The 20,387-nt window shown below is 43.3% G+C and overlaps 1 protein-coding gene across 2 annotated transcripts; it reads right to left on the bottom strand.

Moving 5' to 3' along the window:
- Positions 1-487: 487 nt before the first annotated feature.
- On the bottom strand, positions 488-18,534 carry LOC124146236 (regucalcin-like). 2 transcript variants are annotated; one of them, XM_046516423.2, is made up of 7 exons: positions 18,443-18,534; positions 8,477-8,564; positions 6,890-7,061; positions 5,537-5,719; positions 4,926-5,126; positions 2,983-3,135; positions 488-1,510 (listed from the first exon to the last, which is right to left on the bottom strand). In XM_046516423.2, the coding sequence occupies exons 3-7, from the start codon at positions 7,050-7,052 to the stop codon at positions 1,302-1,304; spliced, it is 909 nt and encodes a 302-aa protein (XP_046372379.2). In that variant the 5' UTR covers positions 7,053-7,061; positions 8,477-8,564; positions 18,443-18,534; the 3' UTR covers positions 488-1,301. The 2 variants fall into 2 exon arrangements, with proteins under 2 accessions (XP_046372379.2, XP_046372378.2); XM_046516422.2 differs by lacking the exon at positions 18,443-18,534 and having other exon boundaries at positions 8,477-8,659.
- Positions 18,535-20,387: the final 1,853 nt, after the last annotated feature.

Raw genomic sequence — 20,387 nt, 5'->3', positions numbered from 1 at the left:
ACATATCTTGTGCGAAGGTAAAATATTAAGTATTCCTCACCGTGTGATGTAGTAAAGTGTCATATGTAATAAAATCCACGATGTTTGACTTTTTTGTTTGTTATTTTGAAGTTTAGATTTTCTCCATACCATTCGCATGTACATGTGAACTGTTTACCCATTGTCTGTCGTCCGGTCGTGCATAATTTTACCTATAATCTCACCAATTTTACCTATGATCTCAACAATTAGACCTATAATCTCACCAATTTTACCTTCACCAATTTTACCTGCATCATAAATCTTGTCATGCAGTTATGATGTAGGATTCGAACCCCCAACCAACATGTCTGCGGCGCCTTGTATAAACTGGCCCAGCATGTAAGTGTTTTCGTGTATACTTATGATGCTAGCATGTTGAGTTGTGTAAGTAAAAATGTCATAAACTCTGTTATGCCAGAAGGGGAATGGGTGACGCCGACGATGAAGACAATACAAATCTATCATGTCCAGGAATATACAATTTTATTCTTAAAAAAGTATCGAAAAAACGATATACAATAAGTAGGTAAAATTAGGCCGAGCCATACCACACTGCACACTATGTGCACGCACAGAGTCACAGTCTCTATCTAATTTTAAGGCCCCTTTACAGCGATCAAAAACTGGCCAGGACGCCAGAAAATCATGTTTCTATGTAACTGCTCCAGCAGTTGTTCAGCAGTAACTGCTCGATTCGTTCAGCGTCTGCAACCACAATGATACACTGCAGGTACACGCCCTCTATTTATAGGCATGCTGAGGAGGCACAAGGGCTCAAGGGAGGCAGAAAAAAGGCAGAAGCATTGCCATGGTGTGTCAAGGGTTGCCGTGGTTGCCGAATGGAGGCACGGCGGTCGCCACAGTCATCATTCAATGCACGCTGTTGGTCGCCCAAAGGAGGCACAAGGGAGGCAGAAGCATCGCCCAGATTGACGGGAAAATTTGCAGCAGAACGCATCTATTACCAGGCAACCATTGGGCGACCACTGTGCCTTCATTCTGCAACAACGGCAATGCTTGTGCCCCCCATCTGCCTCCTTTGAGCCACCTTTGACCAACCAGCCTCCTCGGCGACCTTTGTGCGACTGTTTTGAACATGTTCAAAACTTCACGGCGACCATGGCGTCCATGGCGATGTCTGAACCTCCTGTGTACCACCTTTGAACGACCTAGGCAACCATTCTGCCTCTTTTGAGCCCCCAAAGACGACCTGGCAAATGATATGGTCGTACACTGGAGGCACAAAGGTCGCCATCCTGTGTAAAGGCCCATTAGCAAGTTCAACCTTGATAAATAGTTGCTGGCGCACCACGTGCCCCAAGGCCGGTAACTCTGAACAGAGCTCCATCAAGCGTGTCTCTGACGGTGAAATTCGTGTTTGGCTGCATTTTTAGACTGGTGACGTAGAGCTCATCTCGGTCCTTGCCGCCCCAACACACAGAGGTGATTCTGGTTGCATTGGGGATTTCAACTCTCTGTAATAATTTTCCTGAAATGACATGAGATAATACATTTGGACTTTTACTGACCGCTTTTGAATGAAATAAACACGCTAAATACAGTGTGGATATTAGGGTGAGTGAGTGAGTTGGTTTAGCACAGCTTTGAATGGTATTCCAGATCTATCACGGTTTTTCAGCCTACTTTGGGGGGAATGCGCTAAGTGCTCAGACGTTTACCACTTTGGTCAAAACCACTTGCTGACAGACCGAGAAGCATATTTGGCATACCTGGATTCGAAACCACGATCAAGGGTTTCTGGCGAACCCAAGGGACGACGCAACGCTACACAGCAAATTGCGGCGCCTTAGACGACTGGGACACCCGTGTTCCTAGGGACGTGAGGTGAGATGAGGTGGTATGATGTGATGTGATGTGAGGTTTGTTACTCTACGACATTTATTCAAATAAAAAGGATAGAACCGGACTATAACAATAATTAAAATAATATAAACACAACAGACATTTACAGGTACAGACCAGAACACAAACACAAGTTTTAGCATGCAGAGCTAAAAGAACAAACGTTTTTCAATACATGTTTCTCAGCATGAATGAGGATATATGGGTTTAACGCCGCTTTTAACAGTATTCCAGTTATATCACGGCGTGTCAGCTTAATGTGGGAGGAAAGCCCGAAGTGATTCAGGTCTTAGACGTTTACCACTCCGGTGAAACCCACGAACACGGGTATGGTGCTGACAAACCTGGAAACAAAATCGGGGCGAACCGGGATTCGAATCCACAATCATAGGTTTCTGGCGTGCCCAAGGGACGCAACTCTGCATAGCGAATTGCAGCGCCTTAGACGACTGGGCCACCCACGCACCCGAATGAGGATATTAACCTTTTTACGTCAATAATATATCAAGTATTTCTGGGGCGTTTCAGTAAATTGAGTATTTCTCGGTGGCCATCGGTGTTGGCAGTATATCAACAAATAAACGACGGCCACGAATCCAATAATTATTTCAACATCGCCTCGTCTCTAAACATGTTGTGTCAACAGAATGTCATGGCGGCTTCGAGTGAACGTCAACAGCACATGTCAACCTAACGTAAATTGCCACCGGCATATGAACTATTTCATAGTGGTCTACAAAAAAGATTAGAACTGGAGCACGCACACCATCGTATGCCAGTAGCAACGTCGTTCCACGGATTTGTGATGATGATTCACTATGTGATGGGGCTGTTGGGTAGCCGAGTGGTTAAAGTTTTCGCTCGTTACGCCAAGGGCGCAGGTTCATTTCCCCACGTGCATTGCATATTTCCGGTATCTCCCAGCCTTGATATTATTGGAGTAAAGCGGCGTAAAACAATGCTCACTCACTCACTCAAAATATATTGCGTCACATCTGATGCTGCCACCGCTATTAACCACTCACAGTACTATTGATAAACACACACTTTCTGTAGACCTGTTATGTCAGGGAGGAGATTGGATTATTTATTACCCACCTGTTTTCGAGTCAATTTTGGCCACACACCCGGCATTAAAACAGGCCACCCATAGATTGCCCTCGGTGTCAATTGTCATGCCATCAGGGCCAAATACTTCTTTTCCGCTCAGTTCGGGGATATCGTTGTAATTAACCAGCACTCGACGATTTGCTGGAATGCATAATATGTTCTTGTACCATAATTATTATTGCATGCTATTAAAGTGAGTGAGTGAGTGAGTGAGTTGGGTTTAACGCCGCTTTTAACAGTATTCCAGTTATATCACGGCGTGTCAGCTTAATGTGGGAGGAAAGCCCGAAGTGATGCAGGTCTCAGACGTTTACCACTTTGGTGAAACCCACGAGCACGGGTATAGTGCTGACAAACCTAGAAACATAATCGGGGCGAACCGGGATTCGAACCCACAATCATAGGTTTCTGGCGTGCCCAAGGGACGCAACTCTGCACAGCGAATTGCGGCGCCTTAGACGACTGGGCCACCCGTGCCCCTCATGCTGTTAAAGGGGTATACTACAAGTTGTAGCAGGATCACGAGGGGTACATGTACGCCAAGTGATCCTGCTACAACGAATTTATCTTACCTCCATGTTGTGATCTGCTATTGTTAAAGAAATAAAATTAATTCAAATTCATAGAAAACAGCTGTTCGATTGAGCTGAGGCTAATTTGTATTATGTCACGTGACTTTCAAAGAGTGTGGCCTTTTACTTCGAAACGGGGTAGAAGGGATGTATTCTCCCGCTGAGAAATCCACGTGCAGCCTGTTTTCTTCGTGGCGAGATATAAGGGATTTATTGTTCCTCTCAGAAATATATATAGTATTTTATCAAGATCACGTGGACCAATCCGATCTCGTTATTCTCACATGAGAAGTATATATGATAATAGTATTTAGCCTCAGAGTCCACGTGCTATCTACTGTACATGACTAATCCACGTGTTATAGACTGTGGTGTCCCTTACTAATCCATGTGCTATATACTGTGATGTTCCGGACTTATACATTTGTTAAAGACTGCGATGTCCCTTACGAATTCATGTGATATTGAATGTATCATGTCCTTGACTAATCCATGTGCTATATACTGTGATGTTCCGGACTAATACATTTGTTATAGACTGCGATGTCCCTTACGAATTCATGTGATATTGAATGTATCATGTCCTTGACTAATCCATGTGCTATATACTGTGATGTTCCGGACTAATACATTTGTTATAGACTGCGATGTCCCTTACGAATTCATGTGATATTGAATGTATCATGTCCTTGACTAATCCATGTGCTATATACTGTGATGTTCCGGACTAATACATTTGTTATAGACTGCGATGTCCCTTACGAATTCATGTGATATTGAATGTATCATGTCCTTGACTAATCCATGTGCTATATACTGTGATGTTCCGGACTAATACATTTGTTATAGACTGCGATGTCCCTTACGAATTCATGTGATATTGAATGTATCATGTCCTTGACTAATCCATGTGCTATATACTGTGATGTTCCGGACTAATACATTTGTTATAGACTGCGATGTCCCTTACGAATTCATGTGATATTGAATGTATCATGTCCTTGACTAATCCATGTGCTATATACTATGATGTTCCGGACTAATACATTTGTTATAGACTGCGATGTCCTTACGAATTCATGTGATATTGAATGTATCATGTCCTTGACTAATCCATGTGCTATATACTGTGATGTTCCGGACTAATACATTTGTTATAGACTGCGATGTCCTTACGAATTCATGTGATATTGAATGTATCATGTCCTTGACTAATCCATGTGGTATAGACTCTGCCATGCCCCTGTTTCAATGTCATAGTGTTTGTCCTGTGTCGATGTCATGGTAATAATATGTATTGCCCGAGTTAGTATCGTGGTACCTACATTATATACCATGTATTGATGTTATAATACGTACACAGTTTGCCTGTTTCGATATCGAAGTCGTAGGCGTAGATTTCCCGAGGCGTGGTGTCGTTGAAGTACATGGTCTTGTTGTCTGGAGACCACGCCATGCCATTAGAAATGGTCATGTTCTCATCCTGCTTGCTCAGAGTGCCATCTGTGTCCAGGCAATACAGATTACCTTCCTTTGGGGCGAACTCCTTGTCCATGGTTCCTGGAAACAACCGGAGCGACATGAAACATGCGACGTCGCCATGGAGGGAATGGCATACCCATACTATGCCCACCATGACATGCACGGGAGACAAATGTAAGAATCTACTTGTTGAATTAGGCTTACAGGCCAAAGTCCGACACAACTAAAGTCCGCAATGTCGTGAAGTCTGTGGTTGTTAATTATAGGATTATTATAATTATTTTCTCCCCCTGGGGTCATACTTCCCGTCGTTTAGCCTGTGGTTGAGTGTTCCAGGGTCTTCTCACTCTCACACACCAACACACACCTTCACCTAGGGTCTCACTATCAGTCGTGTAGCCTGTGGCTGGTTGTTAAAGGATCTCATGATGTCATCCCCCCTGGGTCATACTTCTCCCGTGTTGGCCTGTGGTCCAGGGTCTACTCACCTCCCCACACCCTCCCTCTAGGATCACACTTCCCGTCGTTTAGCCTGTGGTTCTTTGTTCCAGGGTCTGTTTCCGCCAGTGTAGTCACCGTCTTCGTCTCCCAGTCCAATGTTGCGAACGCCAGACCGAGCCCCACGACCAGTCCTCCCTTGCTGCGAGGAACAACGAACCCCACAACGTCGTCTGTGGAGTAGGACCCATGTAGAATGAAAAAGATTATTTCCACTTCGTACCAGGAAGTGCTCGGAATGACATGGAATGTAGTCAAAGACTATTGGAACGAAAAGTGGCCATTCCGCTTGATCATCTAATGAATAAAACATGCGAAGGAAATGTTCCATTAATGCACAACGGCTATCATATCTAGAATGCGAATATTTGCATAAATTAAAAATAAAATGAAATAAATAAACTATTACTATTAGAATGTGAAGCTTATTGATACATCAACAAAATTTCGGCCGAGACGTCAGCGATCATGATGGTCCCATGCACTGAAATCTCTTTCACGGTGTTTTCCTTGTTATATTCTAAATAAAAGCGTTAAGCCCAATCCATATTCAAACATTCACAATCCAAATGTACGATTCTAAATGTGAGCATGTGTTTATGAATCACTATCAAATAGTGATGAAACAAGGTGTTCGCGAATCGTCTGGAGCGTATCCTGCCCCACCGGTGGCACTCGTCACAAACACATGCAAAGTCAAGTTAAGTGTTCAAAGAGGTTCTTATATGTTCCTTCACATGTCACCACTGATAAAACAGTTGTTCAGCAGAACGTGGGACATGCGTTATTGACAACGTAAATGAGTGAGTGAGTGAGTATGGTTTTACGCCGCTTTTAGCAATATTCCAGCAATATCGCGGCGGGAGACACCAGAAATGGGCTTCACGCATTGTACCCATGTCGGAAATCGAACCCGGGTCTTCGACGTGACAAGCGAAAGCTTTAACACAACCTGAAGGAGTGAGTGAGAGTGTGTATTGTTTTACTCCGCTTTAAGCAATATTCCAGTAATATCACGGCGGGGAAAACAACAAATCAGAAATAGGCTACACACATTGTACCCATGTGGGGAATCGGACCTGGGTCTACGACGAGACGAGCGGACGCTATAATCGCTGGGCTGCCCTACCGACATGTGCACGCATCGTGAAGGAAACTGCAGCAGTAGCCGATATTGTTACACCAATGTTCAGAATACTGGCAGAGATGTTGCCTTTGCAGACGATTTGGTTCGTCTGAAGCTGAACTGACACGAATTTTGCAAACTAACTTTTTCTCAAGACACTAGAACTGAAAGAGTTATATTTGTTTGAAAAATGCGGGATGGGTAACGGTCAGCTCACCTAGATTGATGACGTCATCTTTGCCAGTGGCGGGGTCGTATCTGTGAACGTCTCCCTTCATGATATCGACGAACAGCAACGTCTGTGTGGCGTCGTCCCAGTGGGGACCTTCGCCGATGGTGGACACAGGGTTCTTCAGAACTGTTTCAACCTTGTAGGACATCTTGAAACTCTGTAAACAAACATTTCATGTTAACGGTCCTAGTAAGGGTTCCAGTTACCATATATCCCTTGTGACCTACTTGTTGCAAGAAGAGAGATAGTGGATGGGTTGGTCTGGCTTGGCGTCTATTTGGTTGTGTGCCATCGTCCTTGACGGCATGGGGCGTTGCTCATAATAACACTCACTGATGTGTAAAGTTCGATTATTTACAGGCCACTGTCATATATATAAAATATAAACATATTTAGGAGAACACTTTCTTGGTAAAGTACAAATTCTAGTACATTTTTGGGTTGAGCCTCATCTGGGATTCAAACCCACACTCTCAGAGCTATGGAGTTGTTAAGCAGTGTTTTACCAATGATTAAGCTGAACTGTAGAGTAATCGAGAGAGCTCACAGACTTGGTAAGAAGAAACCAGATAAGTGTCAAGTTCGATAATACGGAACGCCAACCACTTATAATCGGAGCTAAAGGCCAAGTTAAAGAAAAGGGCGTGGGTGATCGGGGGCATCTTACACGAAGACAACGAAAACAACCTTGCCGCTCTTTGGGAAGATCTCCGTAGTTGTTACAGAGGGGGTAAACGCGCCTTGAATCAAAATTTAAGAACCTTACACAAATTCGATTATTTAACTTATGGAATGTTTTTCAAAATATTCGACATGTAAATAAAATCAATAATTATGCATAACTCTGAAATTTGGGGTCAAAACCTTGAGATTTTAGAACGAATACAAGTGAGCGAGGCAGTTTGCTGTGCAGAGTCATGCACAAAAACATATGCTCGTTGGTTAGACTCCCTGATTCATCCTGATAATATTGCTGGGTTTGTCAGCACCCGCCTCCGCTCACTGGTTTCACCACCGTGTCACATACCCGTGAAGATCTGGGGTACAATAGGTCTTCAGCAGCCCATGCTTGGTGAGTATGCTTGTCGTGAGAGGTGACTAAGGGGATCGGGTGGTCAGGCTCGCTGACTTGGTTGATGCATGTCGTTGGTTCCCAGTTGCTTAGATCGATGCTCATGATGTCAATCACTTGGTTGATCAATCCCTGGATTGTTTGATCCAGTCTCGATTATTTACAGACCGCCGTCATATAGTTGGATTATTGTTGAGTGCGGCGTTAAACAACAAACAAACAAACAAACAAACAAACAAACGTGTTGCAAGTCTAATTATAATGCCTTCGTTTTGGGCTTTCCTTCCGCGTCAAATTTGCATGCCTCATATATTACTGAAATACTGTTCAAAGCGGTTTAAACCCAACTCACTCACTCATATTTCGCCTCTTACGCCAAGCATAGGGTACTAGGGGCCTACTTTATCCCAAAGCTTCGGGGATATGGGGCTTTATAAGTGAAAAACCTTTACTGCATGGTTGGCGGGAGAAACTGCAAGAAGCCATACATGTGCACTTACCTTGAGTATAGACGCTGGCAATCACTGACTGGCCCTGTGCGGTGGTTGTGACGAGCTCGACCTGTTTTGCTTGCTGTGGTGGCTCCTCCTGTTATGCAGCGGAAGACACAGTGTCAGCCGGATGCCACGTGTAACATACCGAGGTAACGATGACCTCACACACGATAACAAATCTATAACTGAATATGGGTAACGAAACGAGGTCAAGAGCGTGGATAAAGGGGTAATAAAATATGTTTCACATCCAATAGTAATCTCGCTCTCTCTCTCTCTCTCTCTCGCTCTCTCTCTCTCTCTCACACACACACACCACCACACCACACCACAGACCACACGTCACACTAACCACACCACACCACACACACAAATGAAAATTGGTCCCTAAAGAACTGTCAAGTACGAGTGAAACGAGGTCAAGAGCTCTCTCTCTCTCTCTCTCTCTCTCTCTCTCTCTCTCTCTCTCTCTCTCTCTCTCTCTCTCGTCCCGCTATTCCGGCCCCTTGTTGTATAGTATTGACACGATGGTCAAGCTCAGAGAAAAGCCGGGTGTAGTCTGTTTCCTCATATCATGGATAATGCATCAGCCCGAAATTCAGACTAAAACATGCGATGTCTGATATATTCGGATGTGCAATCAATGAACTACATTCATATTCAGACGTTGATTCAAACATTGATTCAGAAACTAATATGCAGTCAGATGTGACACTATGTCCAAATATTGATTAATACACGTCTGCCTCTTGTTCGTGACTGAGGCGAGATCGGGCTGTCTGTATTGACGTTTTCTAAGGTGCCCCCTTCACAAAGCTGGGTAGTGGTACCTTCAACACAGGTCTCCCATTCGGCAGAGGTTGGGGTGAGAACCAGCAAGGCAAAGGCTCAATTTATGCTGCGACCTTCATCAGAAATTGTTGACCTTGGCCCAGTGGGCTCGTTGTGATTCCGAACGCCACTGATCACAGCTTTCATTTTCCAGATTTTGAATGGAGAATTTTGTCAAATATTGTTCAAAGCGTAGTTTGTAATGGATGTCGCCAGTTTGAAACCAGTCCCGTAATGCTCGAGAAAGCTGCTTTCTGATTGGCTGATGTCGACTTCTTGCTAGTCATTTCATTGGTGGGTCAAAGTTCGCGGAAGGTCGTTCTGACGTGACCTGTGATGGGATGCCCTCAGATCTTTGTTTAGCAGTAGCAAGAACTAAGATTTCATTTTAATGAGATTTGTTGGTTGTTTTACGCCGCACTCAGAAATATTCCAGCTGCATGACGGCGCTTTGTAAATAACCGAGTCTGGACAAGACAATGCAGTGATTGATATCATGATATCCACTCATTTGGGATCGATGACATGCTTCAACCAAGTCAGCAAGCCTGACCACCCGATCCCGTGAGTCGCCCCTTACCACAAGCACAGTCGCCTTTTACAGCAAGCATGGGTTGCTGGTGACCTATTCTACCCCGGATCTTCACGGGTCAATGAGATTTGTGGAATACCAGTCCATCGAGTCACCTCTACGGTGTTCTTAATCCAACCGATTATGATTATAGGTAAATTATTTAAGTAGTTTTCAAATTCACAAGGGAGCACAGGTAGCCCAGTAGGCTAGGGCACCACAATTCGCTGTGCAGAGTTGGGTTCCTTGCCACTCCAGAAACCTATGATCGTGGCTCCGATTCCCGGTTCGTCCCAACTATGTGTCTGGGTTTCTCAGCACCATACCCGTACTCCTTGGTTTTACCAAAGTGGTAAACGTCTGAGAGCCGCTTCACATCAGGTTTCCCCTACCTCAAGCTGACATGCCGTGATATAACTGGAATACTGTCGAAAGCGGCCTTAAACCTAACTCACTCAAATTCCCAACGTATCTGAAATTCGTGCTCATGATACAGTCGGAATCGTACAATCGACTCAGCTGTAAACAGAAATGTCTATGGAAAGGGTTTTGTTGTTTTCATAAAAACATTCTGGTTGTTTTTTGCTTTTAATGATTAAATGTACCAGAGAAGTGAGGTGAAATGGGGTTTAACGTCGCGTCCAAGATTATTGCACTTATATAGCGACGTGTATATGTGTGTGTGTGGCTGCTTGTACTAGTCCGGACTGATGCCGATTTATAGTGCTAGCACACTGAGATACCATGCCAGTTTAACATGAATATCCCACTCAGACACCGTATACTGACTCCGAGCTGACCAGTCCTTGTTTTAGCCCCTTAATGCCAAGGGCCAGACAGGGTAACAACAAGTACAATCTTTTAACGTCCGCTTACAATATCCACTTATGGATATGCCTTCCATAATACCTTTCAATAGACGTTTTTGTGGGACATGGATTTAAGGAGAGATCCTCTTCCAAAGCTGCACCCCTGAGGGTGGATGCTACAGAAGGCAAACAATGTAACATCGTGCCATTGTTTTATTCCACGTGGGATTTTATACTTGATCACGATATGCATCGTGATACTACCAACGATGCTATCAACGAGGCTATCAACGAGGCTATCAATGAGGCTATCTACGATGCTATCAACCTGTTCATGTCTAACTCACATGAATGGTTATTTTGGACAAATTTTATAATATATGCAATCACATTAAAAATTATGTGTATTGCAAAACTTCGTACGTATAATATTTTGAAAATCGTTACAGTACAAAATAATTAGAGGTAAAGTGAAATGGGGTTTAACGTCGCCTCCAAGATTATTGCGCTTTTATTGCGACGTGTGTGTGTGTGCGTGCGCGTGTGTATGCGTGCGTGCGTGTGTGTGAGTGATGTGTGTGCGTGCGTGCGTGCGTGCGTGCGTGCGTGCGTGCGTGCGTGTGTGTGTGTGTGTGAGTGATGCCGAGCCGAGCGCCTTACATGGTAACAACAAATAACATCTTTTAACGTCTTTTGGTATGACGCGGCCGGGGATCTGACCCCCGACCTTCCTCTCTCCGGGCGGACGATCTACCACTAGACCACGGAGGCGGTCATGATAATAAGAATCATTTCTTCACCGAATCCATGAAAATAGGTTCATCATGGCAATCACCATTTGGTTATGTACAACGTACACATCCTGTTGATCATCGCAATATTGTCAGGGAGGGCTACGTCTGGTACTGTTCTGTTAAACGATGCGCTGCATCATGTAGACTTCAGCCTCTTGTCAATATTTAAGCCATAACAGACTGGTAGAACGCCTGTTCCTTCAGTGTCCTCACATTGGTCATAAGGGTAAACTAAACATATCCCTTGGTTGATTGCAACAATACATAAGTACCTCCTACCTCTTGTGTGAAGCGGAATGCTGGCTAAACATATTTTGCAAGGACATTTTATTAACATATGCACATTCATATTTTTGGGTCACCAATGCCCATTAACCACATCACTGGGTTCACCAATGCACATTTCACTCCAGACACCACTAAACATAACCACATCACTGGGTTCACCAATGCACATTTCACTCCAGACACAACTAAACATTACCACATCACTGGGTTCACCAATGCACATTTCACTCCAGACACAACTAAACATAACCACATCACTGGGTTCACCAATGCACATTTCACTCCAGACACCACTAAACATAACCACATCACTGGGTTCACCAATGCACATTTCACTCCAGACACCACTAAACATAACCACATCACTGGGTTCACCAATGCACATTTCACTCCAGACACCACTAAACATAACCACATGACAGGGTTCACCAATGCATATTTCACTCCAGTCACCACTAAACATAACCACATCACTGGGTTCACCAATGCACATTTCACTCCAGACACCACTAAACATAACCACATCACTGGGTTCACCAATGCATATTTCACTCCAGACATAACAAGACTCATCACACTTCAACCAACCTGTAAGTCATGTGATCACTGATGACGTCTCTCTGTTGACAATAACAACCTTCGTCAGTTATTCAGATATGGACCAAAATATCGCGAGCAGCCTCCTAGCAATTGGGATCATTATGGATGCTGTCGAAGCATATGTCAAAAACAATGGGCCAAAAGATACGAAGAGTTGAGGTGAGGTGAAATGTGGTTTAACGTCGCGTCCAAGATTATTGTACTTATATAGCGACGTGCATGTACGTGTGTGTGTTTGTGTGGCTGCTTGTACTATCCGATTTATAGTGCTAGCCCACTGAGATACCATGCCGCCGTTTCTTTCTTGACATGAATCGGTCGGACTTTCTGCTCGGATTGGCGACGATCACACAAGGTAATTTGGCCAAGAAGTTTAACTTCAGGGACATCGATGATCTGATATCGTTCAATTAAGAATTGACCTTCACTTTGTGTGAGTTCATTGGAGTATGAACCTTCATAGAGTGAGGGCCAAACTGTATGAACGTCGGAGCTTGCGACGACGATCATACAATGTTTGGCCCTCACTCTATGAAGGTTCATACTCCAATGAACTCACACAAAGTGAAAGTCAATTCTTATAAACTTTTTATCACAATTTCTTACCTCAAATCATGTAGGCCAAAATCTAAACACAATTTTATTTAGTACGTGTGACTTCATGTTTACACTGACAGCCGTACAACCACCAGCTATATAGTAAAATAGTTCCTCAAAAAGAGAGGTGACATGGGCGTATGGATACACAACTTGCTCTTCAGAAACATCTGACTCAGCACATATGTTCAAATCATATCCTTATTAGATGAGAAAGGTCTGTAAAGAACTACCTTATTAAGTCAGTCACAATGACAGCGCGTCGTAATACATTTACATCAAGTACAAGACGTCAAAATGGCCGACACGATAAACTATTCGTGACCAACTCGTGTTATTCCGGGACAGGTTACGGAAAGGGCCGAGTGGTGACGAATGACGATAAACGTGACGGGAGAGATTTCCGAAGTTCTTAATGAACATGTGGCGGTTACATGTTTTAGTCATCATTGATCAACTGGCCGATCATTGAAAGGTGAATAAAGATGCGTCAAACAGACACTAAGGTAAATTCATAGATTGCTGGAGACGGTCAATGTCAGCCTAGGCACGGATTGAGTCGATACCACGATAGTCTAGATGTGCATTTCTTCGTTTGTTCATTAGGATACGCCGCAGCGAGGATATTCGTGAACAATCATGCAGTCACGCTCTCTGACATTTCTCAATGTATACTGAAACACTGAGACCAAGAATAAAGGTTCTAAATGATCAGAAAAAATGCTTATGTATGTTTTCGTGCTAGGGAATTCCCAGGGATTTCCCCAGGAATGTGGAAGTAGTCCGTCAGTGTTTACGTCATTTCAAGAACACGATCTCGTGAAAAACGTGTGAACGTCAAATTGTGTCGTTCATACACTTATGAACGTCAATTTCGCGGTCATGTGACCGACCTCTCGTCCAATGGAAAAGCCGTATATCGTGTAAACTTCAAATTAAAAAATTATTGACCATTAAATAGCTAATTCCCTTCCACTGATTTACCCACCTGAACTAGAATTTTTTTTATAGGAGAACAGTGAGACCACCTCGTCTGTTTCATATTTAGATTTATGCATAAAGTTTCAGAGCGACGATACACTCAACAAGCTAATGACAAAAGGGATGACTTCAACTTTCCAATAGTCAACTTCCCCTTTCTGTAGCGCAATATGCCTGCAGCTCCAGTCTTTGGTGTCTATATTTCACAACTTTTAAGGTACAATCAAGTATGCTCTTTCAAAGAGCGTCATACGAATCTTGCTCAGAAGTTGTTCGATCAGGGATACAACATTCAAGGCCTCAGTAAAGCTTTTGGTAGACACGTGGAGGACAAATTGACTCATCGGTGATAAAAATGATGTTATTCCCTGTTTTGACTTGCCCTTGCATGTGTTTGTGACGGGTGGGGTAGGATACGCTCACATTTTCGCGACCACCTGGTATCATCACTAGTTAATAAGTACATGGGTATTCAAGTTAATTGTTACATTCTGGGGAATACTAGTTAATCGCTAAATTTCAGGGCATACAAGATAATAGTCTTTTTTCAGTTACCCTTCCCCTTCAATATAGCTGTGATAAAGTTCAGCTCTTTCGCTGTGTCATGTTTTCGCGACTTGTCCCCTAATTGACCCCAATATCCGTTCATGTTAGTAATCCATTCTGCACCTACGTGTAAGGGAATACTCAGAGTGTTGTTTAACTAATCCAAATTTACCCATCGATAAGTGAAAGTGTGGCTATTGAGTTCTGGGGTATGGAGGAACGTCTTTAAACTGTCCTCTAACTTAACCCCGATAGACGTCTGCTGGGGGACCACGTGCTTCCAGTAACTCTGAACGCAGCACCATCCAGCGAATCGTTCACCAGTAAACTGTTTGCCTTCAAGTTGAGACCGGTGACGCAGAGTTCGTTTCGGCTCTTGTCGCCCCAGCAGACAGAGGTGATTCTGGTTGCGTTTGGATTGTTCACTTTCTGTAACTACTTTCCTGGAGGATACAAAGTAAACTTAACTGAACTACCAATAAAATTATTATGACCTAAATATCTTTTTCGCTATCAAAAATTTTCAAAACTGTTTGATGAACGTATCTGAAATAATTGAACAAATAGCCTGTTTTATTATCAATATTGTTATATTTTCTTACATGGGAATGTTCTAATGTCACCGAGGCCCAGTCGTCTAAGGCGCCGCGATTCGCTGTGCAGAGTTTCTAGGTTTGTCAGCACCATACCCGTGCTCGTGGGTTTCACAAAAGTGGTAAACCTCTGAGACCTGCATCACTTCGGGCTTTCCTCCCACATTAAGCTGACACGCCGCGATATAACTGGAAAAAATGTTAAAGGCGGCGTTAAACACAACTCACTCACTCTAATGTCACCGCCTCCGTGGTCTAGTGGTAGAGCGTCCGCCCGGAGAGCGGAAGGTCGGGGTTCGATTTCCGGCAGCGTCATACCAAATGATGACACTTGAGACCTTGCGCAATAAGGGGCTAACACAAGAACTGGTCGGCTCTGAGTCAGTATACTGAGTCATCTACCTACCATGTCCATACGTAGCCAAGGCTCCACGGTATTGTGCCAAGTTACCAATGCCTCTTTTCTTAAGTTTGATGCAGGTCTTAAATTTGGTGTTGACAGGCAGAGTAACTGACCAAAACCGTGAACCTTTTGCAACCCAACTTGAGACTTGTAGCTCACCTGTATTTGGGTCCAGCCACACATCGGGCACCAAAACAGGCCATCCACAGATATCCCTCGGTTGATGACACATTTGGGACAGCAAGAGTCCGCAATTAATCTACGGACCTCTGCACTTCCTTGTGTTGCAGGATCTACTCCCTTCCCCTGATGAAAACACTGATACACTCACAGTGTCCATACTCTGGTTGCTTCATGTGTGGACACAGCTTTTAGAGTTAAACATTGATACACTCACAGTCGCCATTTACTGCTAAATACACATGTGGACACAGCGTGTTGAGTAGACAGTGATACACTCACAGTCGCCATTTACTGCTAAATACACATGTGGACACAGCGTGTTGGGTAGACACTGATACACTCACAATGTCCATTTCCTGCTAAATACACATGTGGACACAGCGTGTGGAGTAGACATTGATACACTCACAGTGTCCATTTACTGCTAAATACACATGTGGACACAGCGTGTGGAGTAGACATTGATACACTCACAGTGTCCATTTACTGCTAATACACATGTGGACACAGCGTGTGGAGTAGACAGTGATACACTCACAGTGTCCATTTACTGCTAAATACACATGTGGACACAGCGTGTTGAGTAGACATTGATACACTCACAGTGTCCATTTCCTGCTAAATACACATGTGGACACAGCGTGTTGAGTAGACAGTGATACACTCACAGTGCCCATTTATTGCTAAATACACACGTGGACACAGCGTGTTGAGTAGACATTGATACACTCACAGTGTCCATTTATTGCTAAATACACATGTGGACACAGCGTATTGGGTAGACATTTATATACTCACAATGTCCATTTCCTGCTAAATACACATGTGGACACAGCGTGTTGAGTAGACATTGATACACTCACAGTGTCCATGTATTGCTAAATACACATGTGGACACAGCGTGTTGAGTAGACAGTGATACACTCACAGTGTCCTTTTATTGCTAAATACACATGTGGACACAGCGTGTTGGGTAGACATTGATACACTCACATTGTCCATTTATTGCTAATACACACGTGGACACAGCGTGTTGAGTAAACATTGATACACTCACAGTGTCCATTTACTGCTAAATACACATGTGGACACAGCGTGTTGGGTAGACATTGATATACTCAAAGTGTCCATTTACTGCTAAATACACATGTAGACACAGCGTGTTGAGTAGACATTGATACACTCACAGTGTCCATTTATTGCTAAATACACATGTGGACACAGCGTGTTGGGTAGACATTGATATACTCACAATGTCCATTTCCTGCTAAATACACATGTAGACACAGCGTGTTGAGTAGACAGTGATACGCTCACAGTGTCCATTTATTGCTAAATACACATGTGGACACAGCGTGTTGAGTAGACATTGATACGGTCACAGTGTCCATTTATTGCTAAATACACATGTGGACACAGCGTGTTGAGTAGACATTGATACACTCACAGTCGCCATTTCCTGCTAAATACACATGTGGACACAGCGTGTTGGGTAGACATTGATATACTCACAATGTCCATTTCCTGCTAAATACACACGTGGACACAGCGTGTTGGGTAGACAGTGATACACTCACAGTGTCCATTTACTGCTAAATACACATGTGGACACAGCGTGTTGGGTAGACATTGATATACTCACAATGTCCATTTCCTGCTAAATACACATGTAGACACAGCGTGTTGAGTAGACATTGATACACTCACAGTGTCCTTTTATTGCTAAATACACATGTGGACACAGCGTGTGGAGTAGACAGTGATACACTCACAGTGTCCATTTCCTGCTAAATACACACGTGGACACAGCGTGTGGAGTAGACATTGATACACTCACAGTGTCCGTTTCCTGCTAAATACACATGTGGACACAGCGTGTGGAGTAGACATTGATACAGTCACAGTGTCCATTTACCGCTAAATACATATGTGGACACAGCGTATTGGGTAGACATTGATATACTCACAATGTCCATTTCCTGCTAAATACACATGTGGACACAGCGTGTTGAGTAGACATTGATACACTCACAGTGTCCATGTATTGCTAATACACATGTGGACACAGCGTGTTGAGTAAACATTGATACACTCACAATGTCCATTTACTGCTAAATACACATGTGGACACAGCGTGTTTGGTAGACATTGATATACTCACAGTGTCCATTTCCTGCTAAATACACATGTGGACACAGCGTGTTGAGTAGACAGTGATACACTCACAGTGTCCTTTTATTGCTAAATACACGTGGACACAGCGTTTTGAGTAGACATTGATACACTCACAGTGTCCATTTACTGCTAAATACACATGTGGACACAGCGTGTTGAGTAAACATTGATACACTCACAGTGTCCATTTACTGCTAAATACACACGTGGACACAGCGTGTTGAGTAGACATTGATACACTTACAGTGTCCATTTACTGCTAAATACACATGTGGACACAGCGTGTTGGGTAGACATTGATACACTCACAGTGTCCATTTACTGCTAAATACACATGTGGACACAGCGTGTGGAGTAGACATTAATACACTCACAGTGTCCGTTTCCTGCTAAATACACATGTGGACACAGCGTGTGGAGTAGACATTGATACAGTCACAGTGTCCATTTCCTGCTAAATACATATGTGGACACAGCGTGTTGAGTAGACATTGATACACTCACAGTGTCCATTTACTGCTAAATACATATGTGGACACAGCGTGTGGAGTAGACATTGATACACAGCAAACACAGAAAGCTAATCGTTGTAGACACTCACCCTGCGTCTTTGGATGACGTGTCACGACGACCAGTGAACTAGATTCCGAGGTTACTCTGACATTAGACAAGGTTGCGAACAGGGATGGGCCCCCGTTTTCAATCATACTTATCATGAATAGGATGACAACTTCTTTGTTCACTGTAACGACTTTTGGTTGGCGGGGTCTATTTACAGGTTGTATTGTAACAGGTGAGGACAAATTATTTTTTTGTCGCATTTTACATACACACACACGCGCGCGCGCATACTGAAATGATAGACCCCTTCATGGCTACCTTGCACTTGCTGTCCTTCTCTCTGAGTGAAAACTCCAACTAATAACGAATAATGAATCAACTTCCAAAGCAGAAAACTTGGGGTGGGGGGTGGGGCATTTTGAATCATGTTCCACTGTTCTACTGTCGTGTATATTGCTTCCTACGCTCTTCTCCTTGTTTTGATTTTGCCAATCTGAGCTGAAATTCTGACTCGAATACATAAGGAAACAGATGTACAAGGGGGAGGACACAGCTTTGTGACGAGTACATAAATATACTCAAATATTTCGTTCTTAAATATGAACACATTCCCAAAATTTAAGGATAGAATATATTTATGAATACACAATGCCATTTAGAAAGTGGTCAAATGTAACAAATGTTATATTTGGAATAACACTTTCTTAGTAAAGTACAGATTCTCGTACTTTTTTGGGTTGAGTCCCGTCCGGAACATATTTGTTTTCAGCTTACAATATTACAGACTTGTCTCTCTCTTTTTTAAACGAATCTTGCCCCGACAAACCAGTGGGCGATATAGTGGTAGCCAGGTGAGCACGGTCATCCCTGGAGCGCGGTCCTCAATCGGTGTGGCACTCAACGTCTATTTAGACGCCGATAGTTTCCATAAGGAAGCAACCATTGGTTTTCGAGAGGAGTGTGTGCGTGCGTGTGTGCGTGCGGATGTGTGTGCGTGCGTGCGTGCGTGCGTGCGTGCGTGCGTGTGTGCGTGTGTGCGTGTGTGCGTGCGTGTTTCTAAAAGTCCCTGTTTTGCTGAAAAAAGAATTATGTGTCCTTTTCTTACAGACTATATTAAAGCGTTCAAAGAATACAGCCCGTTATTTGTACGTAGTTTAAGAGAAAAGTAATTGAGCATTGGTTTATGTTCGAATAAATAACTGAGCACCTGAGCATTGAAAACAATTTCTGATCTCAACCCAAAAAATAAAATAATAAAGTCCACGTTAGTCCATCATCTTCTTTATATCAGTTTCAGACATAGTACTTTCGCTGTCTCATGTGTACACTGATATAAAGAAGATGATGGACTAACGTGGACTTTATTATTTTATTATATATTACATGTACACCGATTGAATATTTACCTCATTTTTGTATATATATCGATAGATTGTTGACGTCTGCCCCGTCATATTACAGAAGACAGTACCTACAGACCAAAATCTTCTTCTGTGTCATTGGTGGACGTTTTTCTCAAAATATAACGCAATATGAATATACATATATTAACGTATTAAATTTGTAAATAAAAGAAGAAGGTATTGTCTGCAATCCGGGTAAGCGTGGGCACTCAACCTGAACAAAGGAATCAGCATGTAAATACATGGACATATGAGGGAACTTCATACATATGATGAGGACGTTTGAAACAAGTCATTGTTCACACAAACAGGTAAAACCTGACAAATAATGCTGTGAATAAATCTAGTATCACTGTCACCCTTGTTTTGTTCTATTATTGGGCTCCCTGGTCACTCCTTAAGAATTCAAGAGGGGGCTCTTCCATACCCACATCACCTGCTCGATCAACCCAGTCAAGCACAGCAAAGGCAGAGCACCTAGGTACTTGTTTGTCTTGTACTGTAAATTAGGTTAAGCGGGCGAACACCGATGAATAGAGGGGTACGTTGTGCACAATGGTTTAGCAAAGTGTAGATCAAAGT

Source organism: Haliotis rufescens, unplaced genomic scaffold, assembly GCF_023055435.1.
Source record: "Haliotis rufescens isolate VD_foot unplaced genomic scaffold, xgHalRufe1.0.p SCAF_2, whole genome shotgun sequence".
NCBI lineage: Eukaryota > Metazoa > Mollusca > Gastropoda > Lepetellida > Haliotidae > Haliotis > Haliotis rufescens.
This window is presented reverse-complemented; position numbering and strand designations above follow the sequence as displayed.

Bases quoted from the DNA above. Each gene is read 5' to 3' on its own strand.
- LOC124146236 (XM_046516423.2), bottom strand. From the start codon at position 7,052: ATGTCCTACAAGGTTGAAACAGTTCTGAAGAACCCTGTGTCCACCATC. The intron at 5,127-5,536 runs GTGAGTAGACCC...GGTTGTTTCCAG, and splicing joins TAGAGGGAGGGTGTGGGGAG to GAACCATGGACAAGGAGTTC. The intron at 1,511-2,982 runs GTGGGTAATAAA...ATGTCATTTCAG, and splicing joins CAAAATTGACTCGAAAACAG to GAAAATTATTACAGAGAGTT.